The 27874-nt window shown below is 43.2% G+C and overlaps 1 protein-coding gene across 2 annotated transcripts in view; it reads left to right on the top strand.

The window, feature by feature from the left end:
- Positions 1-234: 234 nt before the first annotated feature.
- The window catches only part of mdfi (MyoD family inhibitor), a 113050-nt gene continuing 85410 nt past the window's right edge, over positions 235-27874 (top strand). The window contains exons 1-2 of one of the 2 annotated variants that reach the window (XM_041195999.1): positions 235-376; positions 684-788. In XM_041195999.1, coding sequence (XP_041051933.1) covers positions 701-788 — 88 coding nt within the window. In that variant the 5' untranslated portion in view covers positions 235-376; positions 684-700. The remainder of the gene's footprint in view (positions 377-683; positions 789-27874) is intronic. The other variant, XM_041196000.1, reaches the window with a different exon arrangement.

Here is a 27874-nt window from a genome sequence, read left to right as displayed (position 1 = left end):
ATGATTCCATCTTGCTGATCACAATCAGATTTTGAACCACACACTACTTTGGTTGCCAGCTTTATTTGTGTTTTTTTTCTCTCTCCCTGAGGCTGAGTAAACATTCAGTGAGTTGCAGATTTCTTCTGGAAGCGTAGATCCTGCTGGAGGAAACGGAGAAATCCGCAATCCAGGCGATTTCCGCCTCTCGCTTCAGGAGAAAGACAGAAAGAGAGAACCTTCGGGGGGGAAGAGGCGGAAAGTGAAGGGGCCACTGAACTCAGTGGGAGAGTTTAATCCACAACCAATTCCAGCCTGAGAGACCCAGAGGAGCTCAGAAAGAATCAGATGCACAGACAAGGAACTAAAAAAATCTTCCTGAGAGACTAAACTTGCAGTAAGTTTGGAAAAAAAGTTGCAAGTTTCTTTTAAAAGTTTTTGTAAGCTAAAGTTGAAGAACTTTCTAAACTACTCAATCAAAACTTGCTTTAACTCAGAGATCGATGAGATTTAAAACCAAAACTTGCATGTTTCATTCAGAAGACTCGAGAAAGTTTCAGGCGGTTGAAGGCAGACATCCCATAATCGCGTTTGGACAAGTTGTTAATTATTGAGTGGAGCGCCTGAGATTGTGTAGGACAGATTTAAAGGGTCGGTTTAACGAGCGCTTGCCGCTTTACTCATTCTACATATTCCGCTTCCAGTCACACCAGATGTCTCAATGTCTCAAGATAACAGCAAGTGCTGCAGTTACCAGAAACAGGAGTCATTGCCCACAGCACAAGGGACCCAATCGTCCCGGGATAGAGGTAAGGAGCAGGGCCGAGCGGTCGCAGGGCCAACGGGAGGTTGAGAGAGACAGAAATACACCCATTGAGTTAGAGAGAGAGACAGAAATACACACACAGACACAGGGGTACAGTTGGAGATAGGCAGACTGCACAGAAAGAAACAAAATAAGTAATCCCAGACAGTGAGAAAAACACAGATATAAAAGTTCACATAGACCCTATACACTGATATAAAAAACCGACAGACGGACACAGACAGATGCACAGAGACTCAGTGAGGAACGTAAATACATACCGACTTGCACAATACAGGTACAAATAACAAATATACTCACCTAGAGACATACATGTAGAACATAAATACTCACACTGAGATACAGACAAATAGAACAAGGCCAGACACATAAAGACAAAAAGCAGAAACTCCGATGTCTGGCCTGCTGAGTATTTCTGGTATTTTCTGGTTTTATCATAAGGACCTACACATTTACTCAATCAAATCAGCCAGACAAAAACTAATTGCCACTTTGACATACAGAAAGGTGTATATGGATTCTGAAACAGAGCAGTGTGGGATGGACACAAAGCATAGGATATACAGTCATATGGACAAATATCCACAAACCTATAGAGAAAGAGTCAGACAGGCATTCAGCTCCACGCACAGACAAGGCACACCCAGATACACACTCATAGACACGCTCAATCACAAAACATTAACATGATTGCATTCAACTTGTGATTTTAAAGTTTCTGAAAATGTATAGCTGAAAACACAAAACGTTTGAAAGTTTCTTTATATTTTGGATGAAAAGTTAGATATCTTATCTGTGAGCCTTGAGATTTGACAGGATGAGCATGATTTGAATGGATGAGAGGATCCACAGAAATTAGCCATTTAACTGTTCACTGGCTGAATCTGAGCAACTGTCAGCTGTGACTCAGTGGATTACACTTCCATTTCTGACTTTAGAGGTTATGGATTCAAATCCTACTCCAAAGACTTGAGCGCCTAATCCACACTATAGTGTAGTACTGGGTAAGAGACATTAAATCAAGGCCCTATCTGATCTATAAAACATTCCCATGGCACTATTTTGAAGAAGAACAGGGGATTCTCTCCAGTTTGCTGACTGTTCAAATTGAATCAGCAAGCCAAGCAGAGAAGGGTAGAACTGGAAAAACTCAGCAGGTCTGACACCATCTGCAGAGAGGGATACAGTTGACATTTCGAGTCCGTATGACTCTTCATCAGAACTAAGGAAATAGAGAAATGAGGTGAAATATAAGCTGTTAAAGGCGGATGGGACAGATAGAGCTGGATAGGAGACCAGTGATAGGTGGAGGCAAAGAAGAGATTGCCAAAGATGTCATAGACAAAAGGACAAAGGAGTGTTGACGGTGGTGATATTATCCAAGGTAGATCATATATAGATAATATGATAGATAATATCATCACTGTCAACACCCCTTTGTCCTTTTGATTATGACATCTTTGGCAATCGTTTCTTTGCCTCTACCTATCACTGGCCCTCTATCCAGCTCTACCTGTCCCACCATCCCCCACCAAACCCCCCCCCTCCTCACCCCTACCAGCTTATATTTCACCTTATTTCTCTATTTCCTTAGTTCTGATGAAGAATCATACGGACTCGAAACATCAACTGGATTCCTCTCCGCAGATGCTGTCAGACCTGCTGAGTTTTTCCAGGTATTTTTGTTTTTGTTTCAGCTTTCCAGCATCTGCAGTATTTTGCTTTTATATTAGGGTAGAACTAGAACCTGGTCTTCACGCACTTTATAAGCTTTTATTCTCAGAGAGCATATTACAAACATATACCTCCAAACCTAACAACCACAATTTCAGCCTATAGCAGCACAGGTTTATTTCCAGTTAATCACACCACCTGAATACAATTAAACACTCAATGAATACAAATCAATGTTTATCCCTCAACCGACATCAAAAACAGATTATCTGGTCGTTGTCTCATTTCTGTTTGTGGAATCTTGCTGTTTGAAATTGGCTGCCACGTTTCCTACATTACAACAATGACTATATTTTCAAAGCAATGTGTTGGTGGTAAAGCACTCTGGGATGGTGTGAGGTTGTGAAAGGTGCTATATAAATGCAAACAGTTCTTTAATAAAATCCAAAAACTTATTGATATAAAATCCAACCTTAATGCTACATTTTTACACAGGAATATATGGAAAGCAGACTGAGGGGATATTCATTTATAGGGAATATTTTGTCACTAGCAGATGCTTTACTATTTTCATTTCTATTTAAGGAACTTCTTGGGCACATTCAATCTTATTTTGCAGTATTTATCCTGTTCATCAACATTCAATTACGTAGACTCTCAGCTCTGGAATTCCCGCAACCTCTTCACCACTCTACCTCTCTCTCCACCTTTAAGGCCCTCTTAAAACCTATCTCTCTGACCAAGAGTTTGGTCACTTGTCCTAATCTGACCTTATGTGGCTCGGTGTCAAGTTTTATTTGATTGTGTTTCTGTGAAATGCCTTGGAATATTTGTCACTTTAAAGGTACCATGTAAGTTCAATTTATTTTGTTCAGTGAGTCTCCACTGTGCTACCCAAAGCCCATTATAAGTGTCGATCTCTCTACGTGTGAAATCCTTCCTGACATCTGTCCTAAACTTATCCCAGTTCTAACCTATGCCCCTTTGTTCTAATATCCAGGCATACCTTGAATCAATGCTCAATATTAACTTCTCTATCCCATTTAATTTCCTTTGAACTTTATAAGGTCTTCTCAGTTTCATCTCCTTTCAAGGGCGAAAAGTCTCAGTTTCATCAGCCTTTCCTTGTAACTCAATTGTTGACACCAGGAATCATGTGCTCCGATGTTCACTTTCCTAACCTAGTGATATAACTCAAAGCCCCAAGTCCATAAGAAAATGGCACAGGAATAGGCCATTTGATCACTTGAACCTGTTCTGCCATTCAATAAGATCATGGCTGATTTTCTACCTCAAGTCTACTTTCCTGCCCAACCCCCATATCCCTTGATTCCTAGAGTCCAAAAATCCACCATCTCATTCGTAAATGTACTGATCAACTGAGATCCACAGCCCTCTTAAGGTGAAAAATTCCAAAGATTCATAACCCATGAGCGAAGAAATTCCTCTTCACTTCAATCCTAAATGATCAACCCCTTACCCTGAAATTATGTCCCCTAGTTGTAAACTCTCTAGCCGGGGGAAACAGCTTTTCAGCATCTACCCTGTTTAAACCCCCTCAGAACCTTGTATGTTTCAATAAGATCGCCTCTCATTCTTCTAAACTCCAGAGAATACAGGCCCATTCTACTCAATCTCCCATCACAGGACAACCCTCTCATCTAAGCAACCCATCTAGTGAACCTTTACTGTATATATCCTTCCTTAGATAAGGGGACCCAAACTGTGCACAATACTCCAGGTCTCACCAAAGACTTGTACAATTATAGCAAGGCTTCCATACTATTTTACTCCAATATCATTGCAATAAAGGCCAACATACCATTCACCTTCCTAATTGCTGTCTGTTCTTGTATGCCAACTTTCTGAATTTCTTGCACAAGGACACCAAATCAACAACACTTACAAGTCTCTCACCATTTAAAAAAAAAATTGAGTTTTTTTTCCTACCAAATTGAATAAGCTCACATTTTCCCACGTTATACTCCATATTTTTTATCCAGGGCGTGGCTGGCAAGACCAACATTTGTTGCCCATCCTTAATTGCTCTAGGCCATTTCATAGGGCAGTTAAGAATCAACCACATTGCTATGGGTCTGGAATCACATGTTGGCCAGACCGGGTACGGGTGGCAGATTCCTTAAAGGACATTAGCGAATCAGATTGATTGTTTTAAAAACCCATGTTAGCTTCACGGTCACCTTTACTGAGACCAGTTTCCAATTTCAGATTTTTTTAACATTTAAATTCCACCAGCTGCCATTTGAACCCATTGTCCCAGAGCATTAGTGTGAGTCTCCGGATTACGAGACCAGTGACACTCCCACTACACCACCATCTCCCCGTTTCTGCCACCGTATTGCCCACTCACTTAACCTGTCTATATCTCTTTGCAACTTCTTTGTGTCCTCCTCACAGCTTGACTTCCCACCTAGCTTTTTATTGTCAGCAAACTTGGAAGCATCGCTCTCAATCCCCTCATCTAAGTCATTAATATAGATTGTAAATAGCTGAGACGCCAGCACTGATCCCAATGGCACTTCACAGATTGCAGCCTCCCACCCTCAAAACACCCAATTTATCCCTACTTTCTGCTTCTTGTGTTATGGCACAGTGGATGGTAAATGCTGAGCTGCTCAAATTCCAGAGGGAAACTTGAAACAACTGCCACAACTGTTTTGCAATTTGTATTTTATTTTAGGATGCATGCCTTGAATTTAATAGCAATAAGCCCACTGAGGCTTAAAGGGTTTGTTTGACAAATCTAAATTAAACATTTATTAATAAAATAAACAATTTTAAGCACACACATAGGTCTATAAATTACTACTATAATAATACCTAAATAACCTAATTAATCTGACTCCCAGTTACACCTCCATTAAGGCAACAATAAAAACAGATAAATTTCGGCAGACCAGGCAAAACGCACAATAACCTGTACAGTGATATTCGCAATAAGTTTTCTTAGCTTTGGCTCCTATAGACAGCACCTTGATACATGCAGACTGGAGGCTTTTCACACTTGTGTTAGATATTCGAATTCCTTCCCCCTTTACCACAACCTCATCTCCTTTATACACGTTTCTCCCTTTTTAATGTAAATTCCATTGTTCCAATATGCCTTTGCAGCTTTACTCATAATGTAAATCTTTCATAGTACTCATATTATCAGTAACCTTTGGGGGAAAATAAACAAACTGTTTGGCTTAATTTATGGCTGTATAACATCTTACTATCTCTTTGAAATTCAACCTAAACTAATTTATCTAAAAATGCAAATGTTCCTCACACTTCACATTCTAAAACTTCAGCCATGTTTATATATTTAGCATTTTCAAACCTAGCTCCCCTTTTGATAACTCAAAAGCTCCAGACCAGCTGCCTCCAATTCAATTAAATCCCCCCTACACACACATCCACACAAAGAAACCAATCCAAACCCCACTATTAATCTACCTTTACAATAAATCACAATAATATTATGTAAATTATATTTTCATGACACCTGCCTGTTAACCAATCCTCTATCCATGCTAATATATTACTCCCCATCCCATGAGGGCATATCCTGTGTTGTGATTTACTATGTGACACCTAACTTAATGCCTTCTGAAAACCTAAAGATACTACAACCGTCGGTTCCCCATTATCCTTTTTATTATGCCCTCAGAAATTTCTAGTAAATTTGTCATAAAACCTCTGCTTAATCAGGTGCTCTTAGATTTTCTAAGTGCTTCATTAGCACTTCCTTAATAAAGAATTCCAGCATTAACAGTCTTATAGTATCCTGCTTTCTCTCTCCCTTCTTTCTTGAATAGCGATGTTATATTTGTACCTTCTAATCCACAGGGACCATTCTAGAATTTGGTAAACTTTGGACCATTATATCCAATATGTCCAAAATTATATCCAGTATGTCTGGTTCAGGGAATTTGTCATCTTTTATTCCCATTAGTTTCACTCGTACTTTCTTTCCACTGATAATTAATTACTTTAAGTTTTCTGATTAGCCCCTGGTTTCCCACTATGCTTTTTAGTGTCTTCCACTTATGGATATGGATGCAAAATATTGTTTAATGTCTCTGTCATTGCCTTATTCCCCATTATAATTTCTCCTGTGGCCTCTAAGGGACCAATATTTACTTATGCTGCTCTCTTCCATTTTACTTATTTGTAAAAGTTCTAAAATCTGTTTTTATATTTCTTGATCATTTACTCTCATTCTATTTTTTCCCTTTTTGTTACACCCTTTGTTGGTTTCTAAGCCTCTCCCAACCCTCAACATTACAAGTATCTGCTTTTAATCTTAACTTCTTTAGTCAGCCATGGATGGATTTACTTTCCCAAGCTGTTTTTGTTTCTCAATGAAATATATTTTCATTGGGAATTTTGAATCATTTCTTTCAATGTTTTCTGCTGTTTATCTACTATCATATCTTTTAATTAAGTCTCCCAATCAACCTTATCCAACATACTACTTGACACCTATGTAATTGGCTTTATTTAAGTTGAAAATTCTTGTTTCTGACTTAAGTATGTCATTCTTATATTAAATGTGTATTCCTATCATTATGATCACTGCACATCGGATAACTTACTATGAGATTATTAATTAACACTATCACATTACACAATACAAGAGTTAACAGAACCTCACCACTGGTTTCTTTCACAAAATATTGTTCGAGGAAACTGTCATGAACTCATGCTCCAGGTTATTTTTGCCAATTTGATTTGTCCAGTCAATATAAGTCCCCTCACGGGCATTGTACTATACTTATTATAAGCTCCTATTTTTCTTGGTTAATACTCTGGCCCAGACCTTCTGGTCTCCAGATTGTCAGAGACTGGATGTACCCTGGAAGATGCACTACCGCTCGGACCCCTTGGAGGTCCCAATGCTGTGACTCCGTGGGAATTGCACGGGAAGTTTGAACTTCCGATTGGCAATTCCCCTGCTCCAATTCCCCTCTGCTGAAAATGTCTCCAACCCTGAGTTAGCCGGAGATCGGACAGCTCTGACGTTTTTACCTGAATAGGTAGACAGAAAAATCCTGGCCCAATACCTGGGTAACTACAGAACTGACTCCCCAATCACTCACGCTGGCAGCCTGACTCCCATCCCCACCACCACAATCCCCCCCGCCACCCAGACCTGACCTGACCCGATCCCACCACCCCACTCCTCCCAAATGTCTGGCATCCCCCAACATGACCTGATACTACCACCCGACTCCTCCCAACCCAACCTGACTAGCTCCCAACATGACAACTCCTCCCAATCCAACTCTCCCTACCCACATGCCACCCTACCCACCTGCTACCCTACCACCTCTGCCACCTGCCACTCTACCCCCTCATCCTGCTGCTACTCTACCCCCTCATCCAACTGCAACTCCACCCAACTGTCGACCTGCCTCCCTACCCACCCTACCTCCTTACCCACTCTACCCCTTTACACACTGAGTTTCACTCCATAGTTTTCCAAATAGCTTTCAACATTTAAACTCTTTACTCACCAAAGTATGGCCGCTAGTGCAGTCAAACGTGGGAGTGGCTTGTCTTCCGCCCATGCTCCAGGCTACGTTGAAGCTCTGCTAGGGACTGTAATCTCTGGGTTTCTGGAGAAGCTGGGACTGGAGGTCTCAGCCCAAGATATGGAGCTCTGGCGTGCCAGGGAAAAGCAGCAGCGGAGAGGCAGTCCAGCAGTCGCTGCCACTCCGGAAATTCTCTCAATCAATATAACTACTACTAGGCAGTCTACAGCTTACTCCCACTGATGTTCTCTGACCCTTACTATTTCTTATCTCCACCCATACTGATCCTACTTCCTGCTTTTCCAAGTCAAGATCCTTCCTCACTGCTATCCTTATGTTATCCTTTATTATCAGGCCCGTCCCTGACCCTTCCTTTTCCACCTTGTTTGCTTTTTTGAAATGGAATATTAAGTTCCCAAGCTTCGTCACACCAACTATGTAATGGCTATGAAATCAAACCCATTTATCTCTATTTATATGACACTAGTTTATCAATCATGTTACAAATGGTTCATATATTCAGATAAAGAGCCATGACTTTAAATTTTTACTATTATTCCCTACTTTGGCCTCTATTACTGGTGCATTATTACTGTTAAATTCTGTGCCCCTTGTCACACTGTCTTTACCCAAATTGCTAAAGTGGTCCATTGCCTTGACTTTTCTCTTTATATTTCTAAATTTCCCCATTTAGATTATTTGTCATAGAATTCTCTACTCAGCACAGAAAGAGGCGATTTGGCCTGCCAGTTCTTTGAAAGAGCTAACCAGTCAGTCCCATTTTCCTGCTCTTTACCCATATCCCTGCAGATTTTTCCTTCTCAAGCATTTATCCAATTTGTTTAATCCCTTTTGAAAGTTACTGTTGAATCTGCTTCCACCACCGTATCAGGCAGCGCGTTCCACATCACAACAACTGGCTGTGTTAAAATAAAAATCCCCTAATCTCCTCTGTGTTTCTTTTTTCCAATTACCTTAAATCTGCGCACCCCAGTTTCTGACTGTCCTGCCAGTGGAAACAGTTCCTCCTTATTTATTCTATCAAAACTATTTCTGATCGTGAACACATCCATTAAATCTCCCTTTCATCTTCTCTGCTCTAAGAACAACCCCAGCTTCACCAGTCTCTCCAGCAATGAAAGTCCCTCACCTCTCAAACTATCTTCAGCCAGAAGTGCCGATTGGATGATACACCTTGGCCTCCCCCCACAGCATCACAGATGCCAGTTTTCAGCCAATTTGATTCACCCCACATGATATCAAGAAACAGCTGAAGACACTGGATACAAAAAGACTATGGGCCCTGACAATATTCCTGCATTAGTAATGAAAACTTGTGCTCCAGAACTTGCTGCGCCCCTAGCCAAACTGTTCCAGTACAGCTACAACACTGGCAACTACCCGGCTATGTGGAAAATTGACCAGATATATCCTGTACACAAAAAGCTGGACAAATCCAACCCAGCCAATTATTGCCTTCTCAGTCTACTCTTGATATCAGTAAAGTAATGGAGGGGGTCATCAACAGTGCTATCAAGTGGCATTTACCTAGCAATAACCTGCTCACTGACACTCAGTTTGGGTTCTGCCAGTGACCAGTTTGGGTCACTCAGCTCCTGACCTCAATACAGCCTTAGTTCAAACATGGACAAAAGAGCCAAACTCGAGGTGAGGCAAGAGTGACTGCCCTTGAGATGAAGGCTGCACTTCACCAAGTGTGGTATCAAGGAGCCCTAGCAAAACTGAAGTCAATAGGAATCAGGGGGAAAACTCTCCACTGGCTGGAGTCATAGCTGGCACAAAGGGAGATGGTTGTGGTTGTTGGAGGTCAATCATCTCAGCTCCAGGACATCACTGGAGGAGTTCCTCAGGGTAGTGTCTTCAGCCCAACCATCTTCAGCTGCTTCATCAATGACCTTCCTTCCATCATAAGGTCAGAAATGGGGATGTTCGCTGATGATTGCACAATGTTCAGCACCATCGCAACTCCTCAGATACTGAAGTGGTCCATGTCCAAATGCAGCAAGACCTGAACAACATCCAGGCTTGGGCTAATAAGTGGCAAGAAGCATTCGTGCCACACAAGTGCCAGGCAATAACCATCTCCAACAAGAGCAAATCTAACCATCTCCTCCTGACATTCAGTGGCATTACTATCACTGAATCCGCCACTATCAACATCCTGTGAGTTGCCATTGACCAGAAACTGAACTGGACTAGCCATATAAACACTGTGGCTACAAAAGCAGGTCAGAGGCTGGGAAATCTGCAGTGATTAACTCACCTCCTGACTCCCTAAAGTCTGTCCACCATCTACAAGGCACAAGTCCGGAGTGTGATGGGATACTTCCTATTTGCCTGGACAAGTATAGCTCCAGCAACACTCAAGAAGCTCAACAACATCTAGGACAATGCAGCTCCATTGATTGACACCTCTTCCGCCATATTAAACATTCACTCCCTCCACCACCGACATACAGTAGCAGCAGTGTGTACCATTGACAAGATGCACTGCAGCGACTCACCAATGCTCCTTTGACAGCACCTTCCAAAACCATGACCACTACCATCTAGAAGGACAAGGGCAGCAGACACATGGGAACACCACCACCTGGAAGTTTCCCTCCAAGCCACTCACCATCCTGACTTGGAAACATATCGTCGTTCCTTCACTATCACTGGGTCAAAATCCTGGAACTCCCTCCCTAACAGCACCGTGGGTGTACCTACACCACATGCACTGCAGCGGTTCAAGAAGGCAACTCACCATCACCTCCTCGAGGGCACTTAGGGATGGACAATAAATGCTGGCCCAGCCAGCGACAGACACATCCCATGAACGAATAAATAAATAAATAAAAATATTCTGGCAAATCCGCTCTCCACCCTTTGCAAGGCCTGATAACCTTCCTAAAATTTGGTGGCAATGAGGCTGCGGGCCTCATCATTTAAAATTTAATGTTGGACATTGGGTTTTGCAGGCCTCAGGAAATCTGCTGCCTAAATCAAGGTGAGAGCTGCAAGATTAGGAGACAAATACCTTTCCATCTGCACATGGACCCATTGTGTCTGTTCTGGACATGCCCCTAAGCCCCTGGCCATGGTCAGACACCCCTGCCCCTTGACCCTTACAATCACCCGGCAATCTCCCCCCATCAGTCCTTCAACTGTCCACTAAGGCCTTCAATCTTGCATTGATATAGGAGGGAGAGGAGGAGGGGTTTAGAGAGGGATTTCCAGAACTTGGGGCTTGGCTGGCTGAAGGCAAGGCCAACAGTGGCGGAGGGGTCACCCACCCACCCCCTTCCCATGCCCACTTGTTGCCACTGCAAATCAGCAACACTTACACCGCCCCACAAACCTTCACCAACCACCCACCCCCGCCCCCCCAACTCCAGTACTTTTGGGCACTGATATTTAAGATGATTAATGGGTAGACATAGTGAAACTATTTCCTCGGGTGTTGGCAAAGGCAACAACCTTAAAACTAGAGCCAGACTGTTCAGGTGTGATGTCAAGAAATACAAAGGGATTTGGGAATCTGAGACTCTACCCCCCCCCACCCCTAAAATAAGCTGTTACATATGAATATAGGAATTAGGAGCAGGACTAGGCCATTTGGCCCATCGAACCTGCTCTGCCATTTGATAAGATCATGGCTGATCTGATTGTGGCCTCAACTCCACTTTCCTGCCTATCCTCCCATACCCTTTGACTCCCTTGTCAGTCAAGACTCCGTCTACTTCAGCCTTAAAAAATATTCAATGGCCCTGCCTGCACCAGTCTCTGGGGAAGAGAGCTCCACAGACTCCTGACCCTCCGTGAGATAACATTTCTCCTCATCTCCGTCTTAAATGGGAGACCCCTTTTTTTAAAACTGTGTCTCCTAGTTCTGGTCTCTCCCACAAGGGGAAATGTCCTCCCAGTATCCACCCGGTCGAGATACCTCAGGAGTGTAATGGAGTATAATGTGAGCAAATGTGGAATTGTCTATTTTGGCAGGAAGGATAAAAAAGAAGCATATTATCTAAATGGTGAGAGACTGCAGCGCTCTGAGATTCAGAGGGATCTGGTGTCCTAGTGCATGAATCACAAGGTTAGTATGCAGGTACAGCAGGTAATTAGGAAAGCTAATAGAATCTTATCATTTATTTTAAGGGGAATTGATTACAAAAGTAGGGATGTTATGCTTCAGTTTTACAGAGCATTGGTGAGACCACATCTGGAGTATTGGGTACCGGACTCTGGTCTCCTTATTTAAAGAAAGATATAAATGCGTTAGAAGCAGTTCAGAGAAGGTTTGCTAGACTAAGACCAGGAATGGGCGGGTTATCTCATGAGGAAAGGTTGGACAGGTTAGGCTTATATCCATAAGACCATTAGACATAGGAGCAGAAGAAGGCCACTCGGCCCATCGTATCTGCTCCGCCATTCAATGAGATCATGGCTGATCTGATCATCCTCAACTCCACTTTCCTGCCTTTCCCACATAACCCTTGATTCCCTTACTAATTAAAAACTGTCTAGCTCAGCCTTGAATATACTTAACGACCCAACCTCTACAGCCCTCTGCAGGAAAGAATTCCACAGGTTCACTACTCTCTGAGAAAAGAAATTCCTCCTCATCTCTGTCTTAAGTGGGTGACCACTTACTCTGAGATTATGCCCTCTGGTCCTCAACTCTTCCAGAAGGGGAAACAACATCTCAGCATGTACCCTGTCAAGCACCCTAAGAATATTATTTGTTTCAATAAGGTCGCCTCTCATTGTTCTAAACTCCAATGAGTACAGGCCCAACCGACTCAACTTCTGCTCATAAGAAAATCCCTTCATACCTGGGATCAACCGAGTGAACTGCCTCTGGACTGTGTCCAATGTCAGTATATCTTTCCTTAGGTAAGGGGACCAAAACTGTTCACAGTATTCTAGGTGTGGTCTAACTAGTGCCTTGTTTAGTTTTAGCAAGACTTCCCTATTGTTATACCCCATTCCCTTTGAAATAAAGGCCAACATTTCATTTGCCTTCCCTATTTCCTCCTGAACTTGTATGTTAACTTTTAGTGATTCAGGCATGAGGATCCCCAAATCCCTCTGTGCTGCAGCTTTCTTCAGTCTTTCTCCATTTAAATAATATTCAGCTCCTCTACTCTTCCCACCAAAATGCATAACCTCACACTTTCCCACATTATATTCCATCTGCCAAGTTTTTGTCCACCCACTTAATCTGTCGATATCCCTCTGTAGACTCTGTCATTCTCACCACTTGCCTTCCTACCTATTTTTGTGTGATCGTGATCTGCAAACTTGGCGATAGTACATTCACTTCCCTCATCCAAGTCATTAATATATATTGTAAATAATTGTGGCCCCAGCACTGATCCCTGTGGCACTCCATTAGTTACAGGTTGCCATCCTGAAAATGCCCCCTCATCCCAACACTCTGTCTTCTATAAGTTAGCCAATCCTCTATCCATGCTAATATACTACCTCCAACACCATGGGCTCTCATCTTATTAAGTATCCTTATGGGCGGTACCTTATTGAATGCATTTTGGAAATCCAAATTTATTACATCTACAGGTTCCCCTTTATTTAGCCTGCTTGTTAACTCCGCAAGGAATTCTAATAAACTTGTCAGGCATGATTTCCCCTTCATGAAGCCATGCTGACTCTGCTTGATTATACCAAAGCATTTCTAAATGCTCTGCTTACGTCCTTTATAACAGACTGTAACATTTTCCCAATGACGGATGTTAAGTTAACTGACCTTTAGTTACATGTTTTTTGTCTCCCTCCCTTTTATGAATAAGGGTGTTACATTGGCTGTTTTACAGTCTTCTGGCACTTTTATAGAATCTAAGGATTCTTGGAAGATTACCACCAGTGCATCCACTATCTGTGTAGCTACTTCCTTTAGTAACCTGGGATGCAACCCATGAGGTCCAGGGGACTTTTACTCTGAGAGCATTTATTAAACCTGTCCCATTACACATTACCAGATCCAAAATAGCCTGATCCCTGGTTGGATCCACAACATATTGTTTTAGGAAACTGTCCCAAATACACACTTGCTCATGTCTACCTCTGCGAATTTGATTTTCTCAATCTACATGAAGATTAAAGTCACCCGTGATTAATGTACTGTCATTTTTACATACCCTCATTATCTCCTGATTTATTCTCTGTCTGACAGTAAAGCCTCTGTCAGGGGGCCTATAGACTACTCCCACCAGTGTCTTCTTCCCCTTGTTATTTCTTACCTCCATCCATATGGATTCTACATCTTCCGATCCAAGATCATTTCTTGTTATCATACTTATTCCATCCAGGAAAGGTTGGACAGGTTATGCTTTCCAACCAGGAAAGGCTGGACAGGTTAGGCTTGTATGCACTGGAATTTAGAAGGGTAAGAGGTGACTTGATTGAAATCTTTAAGACACTGAGGGGTCTTGACAGGGCCGATGTGTAGAGGATGTTTCCTCTTGTGGGAGAATCTAGAACTAGGGGTCATTGTTTAAAAATAAGGGGTTGCTCATTTAAGACAGAGATGAGGAGAATTTTTTTCTCACAGAGGGTAGTGAGACTTTGGAACCCTCTTCCTCAAAAGGTGGTAGAAGCAGAGTTTTTGAATATTTTTAAGGCAGAGCTAGATAGATTCTTGATTAACAAGGAGGTGAAAGGTTATCAGGGGTAGGCAGGAATGTGAGATTGAGTTTACATTCAGATCAGTCATGATCTTATTGAGTGGCAGAGCAGGCCCGAAGGGCTGAGTGGCCTACTCCTGCTCCTAATTCGTATGTTCGTATGTATCTTATATGTTTCAAGCGGATCACCTTGAGTCTGAGAGTTAATTAAAGATTTCAAAATTGAGATCAATAGATTTTTGTTAGGTAAAGGGATTAAGGGTTGTGGAACCACAGTGTGTAGCTGAAGTTAAGATACAGATTGACCATGATCTAATTGAATGGTTTTACCAACTTGAGGTGCTGAATGACCTCCTCCCATCAATGTTCATTTTAAGGTCAGATGCCCAAAAATGCAGCCAATGTCCACAATGTAGCTTTTCCATTTCTGAATAAGATTAGTAAACCATCAAATGGGTTTGACATATTTCTCTCTATAATGCCTTTAACTATCTCAGGGTGTCCCAAATTCTTCATAGCCATTGAAATACTTTGAAGTGTAGTCACTGATGTAAAGTAGGAAGCACGGCAGCCAATTCTTACACAGTGCAGCCCCACAAGTAACAATAAGATAAATGACCTGATAATCTGCTTTAGTGGCGTTTGTTGAGGGATAAATATTTGCCAGCACACAGGGGAGAAATCTCTGACAACTCGTCAAAATAGTATAAAACATGAAAACATAGATTTATGGCACAGAAGGAGGCCATTTAGCCCATCATGCCAGCTGAAAAAGTGCCACCCAGACTAATCCTACCTCCCAGCTGAGATTGCTTTGTGAATAATGGGAGACTAGAATGTCCAATCTTCTTGAATGTACAGAGTAACATTTCAGGAAATTAGACGTTAGCTGGCAGGAAGGGCACAATCAACAGAATGAGGTCTGTAGCCCTGTAGTTTATGGCACTTTAAGTGCACACCCCTGTTTTTCAACTATGACATGAATTTCTGCCTTTGCCACCCTTTAAGGCAGTTTCAGACCCCCACCATCCTCTGAGTGAAAAGATTCTCTTCAACTTCCTTCTAATTGTTCCACCAGGTACTTTAAATCTATGCTTTTACATTTACCTGAGAGGACAGATGAGGCCTTGGTTTAATGTTTGGTCCAAATGATGGTACCTTGGACACTCTCTCAGTTCCAACATTGTGAATATCAGACTAAACCTTGTGTTGAAGCCTCTGGAGGAGGACTTGAACCCACAACCTTGTGACTCAGAGACAAGCATTCTACGCATTGAGCCACAGTTCATACCTAAAGTAAAGAATGAAAGGGCTTTCTTTGTTGGATTGGACCAGGAAACCAGCCTGTAGTAGATTGGCTGAGATTGCTTTGTGAATAATGGGAGACTAGAATGTCCAATCTCCTTGAATGTACAGAGTAACATTTCAGGAAATTAGAGGTTAGCTGGCAGGAAGGGCACAATCAACAGAATGAGGGTTAACGACTGGAGGAGGGAAGGAAGAGATCACGACTAGAAAAACTGAGTTCTCTTGAATTAATCACAGAGTTCCAGTTGTAGATTAGGGCCTGACAGGCTAATTAAATACAGATTCTCTTGCTTCTCACATTCCCTTTGTCATGTCATATTTATATGATGGAAACATGCTGCGTGTGCTCGTGTTTATGCCTGTCAACGTGACTCAGTGGGTGCCTCGCTCACCTCTGAGTTAGCCGGTCATTGTGGGTTCATACCGCGTTCCAGAGACTTAACCATAAAAATCGAGGTTGAAACTCCAGTGCAGTACAGAGGGAGTGCCGCACTGTCAGAGGTGTTATCTTTCAGGTTAGACCTTACACTGAAACCCCGTTTGCTCTCTCAGGTGGATGTAAAAGATTCCATTACGCTATTTTAAAGAAGAGCATGGGAGTTCTCCCTGGTGTCCCAGCCAATATTTATCCCTCAATCAACATCACAAGCAAAACAGATTATCTGGTCACTATTATGGGACCTCGCAATGTGTAAATTGCTGGTCATGCTTCATGTGTTACAGCAATGACTACACTTCAAACGTGCTTCATTAGTTGTAAACCGCTTTGGGATGTCTTGCGATCATGGCAGGTGTTACATAAATGGAAGTTCTTTCTTTCTGAATTCATACCATTTGTACAGCTGGGAAGATTCAGACACCAGTGATAACGTTGGAGACCAGAGCATGAGACCATGCTCTGAGAAACCATTCTACAGTGTGGGCATTGGCAGGCAGTCTGACAGCTCAGGCACAGACAGATTGCAAATATTTGGCACCCCCAATGACAAGTAACACCCTTAATAGCCATCAACAACCTCACTACTGGATGTAGAGAGGAAGCAATCTCACCAGAGAGTGCTTGTGGTCCAGGAAGAGTGTGTCCATGGTTAAAACGTTGATCATATCTGCTGATTTCCCTGAGTGACAGTGATGTTGCAACACAGTGGTTTGGGATGCATTAGCTCCCATTCTAACATGGGTCAGAATCTATGCCACTGACAATAATAAATAAACAACCCTGGCACCCACATGCACTTTTTTTATTCATTCATGGGATGTGGGCCTTGCTGGCTAGGCCGGCATTTATTGCCCATCCCAATTTTTTATTTTTTGCTCAGCAAGTGCTACTTGAGAGCACTGTTGATGACCCCTTCCATTACTTTACTGATGATCGAGAGTAGACTGATGGGGTGGTAACTGGCTGGGTTGGATTTGTCCTGCTTTTTGTGTACAGGACATACCTGGGCAATTTTCCACATAGCTGGGTAGATGCCAGTGTTGTAGCTGCACTGGAACAGCTTGGCTAGGGGCGCAGCAAGTTCTGGAGCACAAGTCTTCAGTACAATTGCCGGAATATTGTCACGGCCCATAGCCTTTGCAGTATCCAGTGCCTTCAGCTGTTTCTTGATATCACATGGAGTGAATTGAATTGGCTGAAGACTGGCATCTGTGATGCTAGGAACCTCAAGAGGAGGCCAAGATGGATCATTCACTCAGCACTTCTGGCTGAAGATTATTGCAAATGCTTCAGACTTAACTTTTGCACTGATGTGCTGGGCTCCTCCATCATTGAGAATGGGGATATTTGTTGAGCCTCCTCCTCCAATGATTTGTTTAATTGTCCACCACCAATCATGACTGGATGTGGTAGGACTGCAGAGTTTAAGACCTGATCCGCTGGTTGTGGGATCGCTTAGCTCTGACTGTCACTTGCTGCTTATGCTGTTTGGCACGCAAGTAATCCTGTGTTATAGCTTCACCAGGTTGGACACCTCATTTTTAGGTATGCTTGGTGCTGTTCCTGGCATGCCCTCCTGCATTCTTCATTGAACTAGGGTTGATTCCCTGGCTTGATGGTAATGGTAGAGTGGGGGATATGATGGGCCATGAGGTTACAGATTGTGTTTGAGTACAGTTCTGCTGCTGCTGATGGCCCACAGTGCCTCATGGATGCCCAGTCTTCAGTTGCTGGATCTGTTCAAAATCCCATTTGGTACAGTGATAGTGCCACACAACATGACAGAGGATTTCCTTAACGTGAAGACAAGGCTTTGTCTCCACAAGGACTGTGGTGGTCACTCCTACCGATACTCTCGTGGACAGATGCATCCATGGCAGGCAAGTTGGTGAGGATGAGGTCGAGCATATTTTTCCCTGTTGTTGGTTCTCTCCCTTGCCATCCTCAGTGCTTCCTCCAAGTGGTGTTCAACATGGAGGAGCACTGGTACATCAGCTGAGGGAGGGTGATACATGGTAATCAGCAGGAGGTTTCCTTGCCCATGTTTGACCTGATGCCATGAGACTTCATGACGTCCAGAGTCGATGTTGAGGACTCCCAGGGCAACTCCCTCCCGACTGTATACCACTGTGTCCCCACCTCTGCTGGGTCTGTCCTGCCAGTGGGACAGGACATACCCAGGGATGGTGATGGTCGTGTCTGGGACATTATCTGTAAGGTATAATTCTGTGAGGATGGCTATGTCAGGCTGCTGCTTGATTAGTCTGTGAGACAGCTCTCCCAATTTTGGCACTAGCCCCCAGATGTTAGTAAGGAGGACTTTGCAGGGTCGACAGGGCTGGGTTTGCTATTGTCATACCCGGTGCCTAGGTCGATGCTGAGTGGTCCTGCCCGGTTTCATTATTTTAGGCTTCAGAGCCATTTGATACTTGCAAGGCCATTTAAGAAATGACCACATTGATGTGGGTCTGGAGTCACATGTAGGCCAAATTAGGTCAGGAACAGCAGATTTCCTTCCCTAAGGGACATTAAAGATGGGTTTTTAACAACAACCGTTTCATGATCATCATTAGAATTTTAATTCCAGATTTTTATTGGATTCAAATTCCACCATCTGCCGTGGCAAGATTCAAATCCAGGTCCCCAGAGCATTACCCTGGATCTCTGGGTTACTAGTCCAGCGACAATACCACTACACCATCGCTTCCCCCTTTATGAGGCAGTGAGTGACTATGAGAGGAGGGTAGAGAGATAGAGAAATACATTTCTCCTGATATTGAGGAATTGGCTTCAGCCATCTAATTACTGTTTCTCTTTTGACTTTTGATGCTAAAGTTGAGCTGTGTTCCACAGAGGAATCAAGAAGCATGTTTCTAAACAGATCGAGCTTTGTGCTACCTCGTGCTTTCAGTATTTAAGTCTGCGTGGTAGAAGAATGTGAAAAGCAAACAACTGAATATTTTATTTTCTCTAATTGCTGGTAACACTCAGATAGTAATGTACCGATACTCAGCTTGAGGTGTTTAACAGAGTCGGGTGACGCACTCGTTCTGAGAGGCACTCATTGACACTCTTGCTGCCAAGAACCAATTTAGTCCAAATGTTTCCTGTTTTGGAAGGATCAAGACGAGATTGCAAACAGAACTTTGTTTATTTTTGAGAGTTTTGTGTTCATCTAGATGAGAGGTGGGAATGTGGAAATAGAACGTTGTTAATTTTAACATCAGTCTTGGATTAGGTACAGTATGGGGTTAGATGTAGAGTAAAGCCCCCTCTACACTGTCCCCTTCAAACACTCCCAGGGCAGGAACAGCACAGCGTTAGAAAGAGAGTAAAGCTCCCTCTACACTGTCCCCATCAAACACTCCCAGGACAGGTACAGCAGGGGGTTAGATACAGAGTAAAGCTCCCTCTACACCGTCCCCATCAAATTCTCCCAGGATAGGTACAGCACGGGGTTAGTTACAGAATAAAACTTCATCTATAGTGTGCATGCAGGAAGGCCTCTGTGAGACAGATTGCTAGCTTTGTGCTACAGATTCAATAGAAACTAGAGTGAGGTGGCCCAGAAAACACACAGAATCTAACAGGAGGATAGACACTCTTTTCTGCAGCCATCACCAGGATTTTGACTTCCGACAGTTGTGCTGCCTGCCCGTTGCCAGGGTTAAAGAGAATTACTTAATGTTCCCAGTGCTGGAAGGATCCACAGCCAGAGGACAATGATTTAAATTGATTTGCAAATATCAACCGCGACACAAGGAGAAACATTTTTAGACAGCCAGCGGTTAGGATCTGGAATGCGCTGCCTGAGAGTGTGGTGGAGGCAGATTCGATTGACGTTTTCAAAAGGAAATTGGATAATTAGCTGAAGAAAGTATTTGTGGGGTGACGGGTAAAAGTCAGTGATGTGCGATTAGATGAGCTGCTCTTGCAGAGAGCCAGCACAAACACAATGGGCTGAATGGCCTCCTTCCGTCCTGTAGCTATTTTGTGATTCTATGATCTCCTTACAGCTGGAGAAGAACTTGGATTGAGAGCAGAGGGATCCAGTTGTCAAGGTCACCTAGGAACCAATGACATAGGTAGAACTAGGAATGAGATCCTGCTGAGAGAGTTTGAAGAGTTAGGTCCAAATTAAAAAGCAGAACCTTGGCGATAATAATCTCTGGATTACGATTTGAGGCATAGGAACAAACAGATTAGAGGTTTTAAATGTGTGGTGGGAAGAGCAGTAGGGGTTTCATTTCATGAGGCACTGGCATTGGAGTAGACTCCATTTAAAGCAGATTAGGACCAGTGTCAGAGCAAATTGAATAACTAGGACAATAGATAGGGCTTTAAACTAACACATGGCAGGGAAGGTCGAGATAACAATAAGTCTGAAGAGAAAAGCCAAGCTTGTAGAGCAGGCGAGCAGTCTGGGTAAAGTTGTAACCGGAAGGGACAGAGAATTTAGTAACTGTAATAGTGCATTCGCACCTCAGTCCCAGAGAACTGAGGTGGACCTTCTAACCAGTCTGCCTCAGCGCTCACCCGCCCCCTTGGCCACATAGAGTCACAGAATCACACAGTGCAGAAGAGGCCCTTCGGCCCATCGAGTCTGCACCAACACGTGAGAAACACCTGACCTACCTACCTAATCCCATTTACCAGCACTTGACCCATAGCCTTGAATGTTATGATGTGCCAAGTGCTCATGCAGGTACTTTTTAAAGGATGTGAAGCAACCCGCCTTCACCACCCTCCCAGGCAGCGCATTCCAGACCGTCACCACCCTCTGGGTAAAAAAGGTTTTCCTCACATCCCCACTAAACCTCCTGCCCCTCACCTTGAACTTGTGTCTCCTCGTGACTGACCCTTCAACTAAGGGGAGTAAGTGCTCCTTATCCACCCTGTCCATGCCCGTCATAATCCTGTACACCTCGATCAGGTCGCCCTTCAGTCTTCTCTGCTCCAACGAAAACAACCTCTCTTCATAACTTAAATGTTTCATCCCAGGCAACATCCTGGTGAATCTCCTCTGCACCCCCTCCAGTGCAGTCACATCCTTCCTATAATGTGGCAACCAGAACTGCACACATTACTCCAGCTGTGGCCTCACCAAGGTTCTATACAACTCCAACATGACCTCCCTACTTTTGTAATCTATACCTTGATTGATAAAGGCAAGTGTCCCATATGTCTTTTTCACCACCCCACTAACATGCCCCTCCTTCAGAGATTTATGGACGCATACGCCAAGGTCCCTTTGTTCCTCAGAACTTCCTAGTGTCATGCCATTCATTGAATACCTCCTTGACAAATTACTCCTTCCAAAGTGTATCACCTCACACATTTCATGATTAAATTCCATCTGTCACTTATCTGCCCATTTGACCATCCTGTCTATATCTTCCTGTAGCCCAAGACACTCAACCTCACTGTTAATCACCCAGCCAATCTTTGTGTCATCCGCATGCTTACTAATCCTACCCCCCACATAGTCATCTACGTCATTTATATAAATGGCGAATAATAGGTGGCCCAGCACAGATCCCTGTGGTACACCACTGGACACTAGCTTCCAGTTTCTAAAGCATCCTTCTGTCATCACCCTCTGTCTTCTACAACTAAGTCAATTTTGAATCCACCTTATCAAATTACCCTGTATGCCATGTGCATTTGCCTTCTCTCATGTGGAACCTTGTCAAAGGCTTTGCTGAAATCCATATAAACTACAGTCGCAGGGTCTGATTCTCTCGCCTCCACCTCCCAAGACCAAAAATTGGGTCGAACGGGGTCCTTTAAACCGATTTGTGTCACAAAATTTCCTGACTCGAGCTACTCGCCTCTGTAACGAAAATCCAGCCCCCAGTGTCCATGGGTCCTGCCTGATTTTTCATCCATGCTGGGCTATCTTCAGCCTAATTTACTTCTCATTATGCCTCAGGTCCCTTGGCATTTCAAGGTTGGTGTCTCCTCACACTACATTCTTTGATAGGACACAACACCAACCTTGATGTAGGCAATGTGCCTTTCACCATTTGTCTTCCCATTGCAACCTTTCTGGTCCTTAATTGATGAATACTCAGGTCTGTCTTCTCTGCACTTTTCTCTTGTTCTTCCTTAGCTCCAACCATACCTTCCTACTCACAGTAAGGCTGGTCACACTGTGTCTCACTCTTTAATAAGATCTTTCCCAGGAGATGAAATCTGTGAAGGAGGTCAATGGCTGCAATCTACCTTCGATTCAGCCGTTTAAAGCTCCAACTCTGTGTCCTTGGCCACTACTCCTTGTTGAGCTTCGTTCTCTTGTCCTGCTCTGTGGCCACTGAGGATTCTCAATTTTTAAAAAATTGAATACTTGATTTCTTCCCAACCCAACAGTGAGGCTGACAATGGATGAAAACTACAATAAAAATCACTGAAATTAAAAAAAAATTGCGCACTACTCCTTTTAGAAATTCAGATTGTAAAATTACCCATAATTATCCTTGATTCAGGCACAAAAAAAGACATTGAGGGATGCCTGGAGACTACTTGTGAGAATGGCGCCTGTAATATCACCATAATACAGCTGACGCTGCAATTACATAGAAGTTTTGGAAAAAATCCACTTGAGCAAAAGGCATTTGTGTTTCAATTCTTTTCAGTGACTGGTTTTACAGAACGAAAAGTGGATTTGGAACAAATTAGTTTTATAAAATTGAAATTGCTCTGGCTTTAAGCTTCATTAAGAATAAAAGGATGAATTTTATAAAGTATTGAAAGGAAAAGACACCATCAAACCTATAGTGAATTATTGAACAATGACTGTGCTTAATACACCTTATGTGCTAAAAATAGAAGTCAATTTCATGGAGCAAGAAAAGGCTACTTACCCCAATAATCCTATTGCCACCACAGCACCTTGTCCGCTCCTCCCTATCATGGGCTCTACCCACCCATTTATACCCCTTCCACAGCTCCTGTACACTCTACCCAGTCACAGACTTTAATCATTGAGATTAAAAATGATTTGATCTCCAGGTGTTGTTGAGGCCTTTAGTCTTCTATATCACCAGACCTTCATGCTAAGCCAGAATAGCAAGTCCAGAAAGGTTCTGCTCCCATGATGATCCTCAGAGATGGTTGCTAAGGAGTTACTGAAGAAACTACCTGGATTTCATTTGCTTAAAGATACAGCCTACCCTGCATTGTGTTCTTTTCATATGTCAGAATATTCTTTGCTTCTGCATATTTCTTTAACTGTGTATAAAGCTGTTTGACAATTTAACATGCGCACTTTGGGCTAGCTGTGTGTTAATTCTGCCTGTAGATCACTGAAGATGACAGCTACACAATGTGACCCGCAGTAGTTTGGTGTGAGCTGCTGCCTCTCAGCACTAACCCAGGTTTACCTTTACAAGAAACTTGGTCTCATTTGTCAACCAGCAATAAGCATGAGAAAGATTCCTAAAAATGAATTCGAACTGTAACCGACAATAAGTATTTCATTTCAGAGTAATCAACAGCTGGAAAGTATTGCCAAGAAAGAGGCTGAGGCCAAGTTATAGATCAGGAACAGCTGGATGCTGGGACTGGCAGACTGCAGTCTGGTATTCAGGAAGGATTAACTCAAATGGGCTGAAGGGCCTCCTTCATCCAATTTTGTTTTATTCATTTATGGGATGTGGTCATCGCTGGCTGGGTCAGCATTCATTGTCAATCCCTAATTGCCCTTGAAAAGGTGGTGGTGAGTTGCCTTCTTAAACCACTGCAGTGCCTGTGGTGTCGATACACCCACAGTGCTGTTAGGGAGGGAGTTCCAGGATTTTGACCCAGCGACAGTGAAGGAACGGTGATATATTTCCTTGTCAAGAGTGCGTGTCATTTGCAAGTGAACTTGCAGGTAGTGGTGTTTCCATGTATCTGCTACCCTTGTCCTTCTAGATGGTAGAGATCTCAGGTTTGGAAGGTGCTGTCGAAGGAGCCTTGGTGGTAGTGCAACTAACGGATGGTACACACTGCTGCCACTGTACGTTGGTGGTGAAGGGAGTGAATGTTTATTGTGGTGGATGTGATGCCAATCAAGTGGGCTGCTTTGTCCTGGATGGAGAAGCTTCTTGAGTGTTGATGGAGCTGCACTCAACCAGACAAATGGAGAGTATCCTGATTTGTGCCTTTTAGTGGACAGGCTTTGTGGGGAATGAGGAGGTGAGCTACTCACCACAGAATTCCCAGCCTCTGACCGGCTCTTGTAGCCACAGTATTTATAAGTCTAGTCAGTTCAGTTTCTGGTCAATGGTAACCCCTAGGATGTTGGTAGTGGGGGATTCAGCGATGATAATGCCATTGAATGTCAGAAGCAGATGGTTAGATTCTGTCTTGTTCGAGATGGTCATTGCTTGGCACTTGTGTGAATGTTACTCATCACTTGTCAGCTCAAGCTTGGATATTGTCCAGGCCTTGCTGCATTTGGACATGGACTGCTTCAGTATCTGAGGAGTCTGGAAGGGTGCTGAACATTGTACATTCATCAGCGAACATCCCCACTTCTGACCTTATGATGGAAGGAAGGTCATTGATGAAGCAGCTGAAGATGGTTAGGCCTAGGACACTACCCTGAGCAGCTACAGTAGTGATGTCCTGGAGCTAAGATGACTGATCTCCAACAACTACCATCTTCCTTTGTGCTAGCTATGACTCCAACCAGTGGAGAGTTTTCCCCCTGATTCCTACTGACTTCAGTTTTGCTAGGGCTCCTTGATGCTACACTCGGTTAAATGCAGCCTTGATGTCAAGAGCAATTGCTCTCATCTCACCTTTTGAGTTAAGCTCTGTTGTCCATGTTTGGACCAAGGCTGTAATGAGGTCAAGAGCTGAGTGGCCCTGGCAGAGCCCAAACTGAGTGTCCATGAGCAGCTTATTGCCTAGTAAGTGCTGGTCGACAGCACAACACCTTCTATCACTTTGCTGAGTAGACTGATGGGATAGTAATTGTCCGGGTTGGATTTGTCCTGCTTTTTGTGTACAGGACATACCTGGGCAATTTTCCACATTGCCGGGTAGATGCCAGTGTTGTAGCTGTGCTGGAACAGCTTGGCTAGGGGCGCAGCAAGTTCTGGGGCACCAGTTTTCAGTACTATTGCAGAAATATTGTCAGGGCCCATAGCCTTTGCAGTATCCAATGCCTTCTGCTGTTTCTTGATACCACATGGAGTGAATTGAATTGGCTGAGGACTGGCATCTGTGATGCTGGGGACCTCCGGAGGAGGCCAAGATGGATCATTCACTCGGCACTTCAGGCTGATGATGGTTGTAAATGCTTCAGTGTTGGCTTTTGCACTGACGTGCTGGGCTCCCCCATCACTGAGGATGGGGATATTTGTGGATCCTGCTCCCCCAGCTAGTTGTTTAATTGTCCACCACCATTCCCGACTGGATGTGGCAGGACTGCAGAGCTTAGATCTGATCTATTGGTTGTGGAATTGCTTAGTTCTGTCTATCACTTGCTGCTTATGCTGTCTGGCACACAAGTAATCCTGTGATGTGGCTTCACCAGGTTGATATCTCATTTTTAGGTATGCCTGGTGCTGCTCCTGGCATGCCCTCCTGCAAAGCAGCATATACAATCTTGCAGCAGAGAAGGAGGCTATTCAGCCCATCCTTCTTGTGCCAACTCTTTGAAAGTGTTATCCAATTTGTCCTGTTCCTTGCCCCTTTCTCATATCCTTGCAATGTTTTGCTTTTCAAGAAATTATCCAATTCTCTTTAGGAAGTTATTATTGAATTTGTTTCCACTACCCTTCCAGCCAGCACATTCCAGATCACAACAACTCACTAAATGAAGATAAGTCTCCTCATCTCCCCTCTAGTTTATGCCAAACTCCTTAAATCACTTATTTGATTACCAACTCTTCTGCCAGTGGAAACGATTTCTACTTATTTCATCTATCAGAGCACTTCATAAATTTGAACACCTCCATTAAATGTCTCCTTTACCTTCGCTACTCCAAAGAAAACAGCCTTAGCCTCTCTAGTTTCACCAAAGTTTCCATCCAAAACCCATTCAAGTTTTGAATGAAGTAATTAAAATGCATTTTAAAAGATTATCATTTAAGAAAATTGACATTAATGATACTTTGATACTTAAAAACAAGCAGTTTTTTTTTCAACCTCGGCTCTCCAGTTTGGAGGATGGGTCATTCAGAATTATCTTTGGGATATGATTTCGCATCAAGCACGAAATGGTGGGTTAACTTGTTTAGCCTGATGTTCAGGCTGTCTCAAATGAGTTTGCGGCAACCCCTATGTTCACGGCTCATGGCACAGAATTACCAATCATTTTGCAAGAACTGGCATCAACTCAGCAATCTTGCTCAAAGCAACGAGATGGATAGTGACTGTGGGTAATGGAAGGTTAGACTGCTGCTGTGAAGATCACTGGTTAGAGGCTGGTACTGGAGGCACATTGTAGTCTGTGCTTGTATTGTTCCTGACCTGACAGTGATCAAGGCTCGTCTAGACAGCGGAAGCAGGAAAATACTTTAATTGCTGACACCACTGACAACTCACCTCATTGAGCAGAAAAAAATTGTGAAATGATATTCCAGTCATTAAACCAAGAGAAACTGGAGCACAACCAGAAGGAATTTTAATTGGACGATGGTATAAAAAGGGTGATATCTGATTGGCTGTTATTTAACATACACCATTTTGATTTCATTTCTCAAAGTTAAAATGACATCCACCAGTTTAATGAGCAGTAACTGGCCAAGCAGACTCGATGCATTTTGGTTAAACTTAAAAGCCCAACATCTATCCTCTTGCCCAGTCAATAGCAACAGCAACCTGTATTTATACAGCACATTTTAACAAATGTCTCAAGGTGCTTGACAGGAGTGTTGTCAGATAAAATGTGACACTGAGCCACATAAGGAGATACTAAGGCAAGTTATTAAAGCTAGATCAGAGAGGTAGCTTTCAAAGAGTGCCTTAAAGGAGGAGATAGAGGTAGAAAGAGGTGGAGAGGTTCAGGGAGATTTTATAGTATGTTTTATCTGAAATAAAAACAGAAAATGCTGGAAAAACTCAGCAGGTCTGGCAGTATCTGTAGAGAGAGAAACAGAGTTAACGTTTCAAAGAAGAATCATACAAACTTGAAACGTTAGCTCTGTTTCTCTCTCCACAGGTGCTGCCGGACCCGCTAAGTTTTTTCCAGCTTGATCTGTTCTGGTAACTTGTTAATGCTACTTGTCTGAAAGAGTTCTCTCATAATTTTGATTTTTTATATATATTGTAAAGCCCAGGTGGCCATTGACGAGATCCCATCAGGGTTGAAATGAGTGGGTGTGGGATCGATTTGACCGTTGTGACAACTTACCTATAGACTGAAGGAGGTGCGGAGCACCACAGTTTATTGGAATACCAAGAGTTCCAGTAGGAGATGCTTGAGTTAAGTCTCAGAAGCTGGTTGCCACTCCATGTTCCAGGTGGGGAG

The sequence above is a fragment of the Carcharodon carcharias genome, chromosome 9, assembly GCF_017639515.1.
Source record: "Carcharodon carcharias isolate sCarCar2 chromosome 9, sCarCar2.pri, whole genome shotgun sequence".
Classification (NCBI taxonomy): Eukaryota; Metazoa; Chordata; class Chondrichthyes; order Lamniformes; family Lamnidae; genus Carcharodon; species Carcharodon carcharias.
Note: the sequence above shows the minus strand (reverse complement) of the source record. Positions and strands in the feature narration are given on the sequence as shown.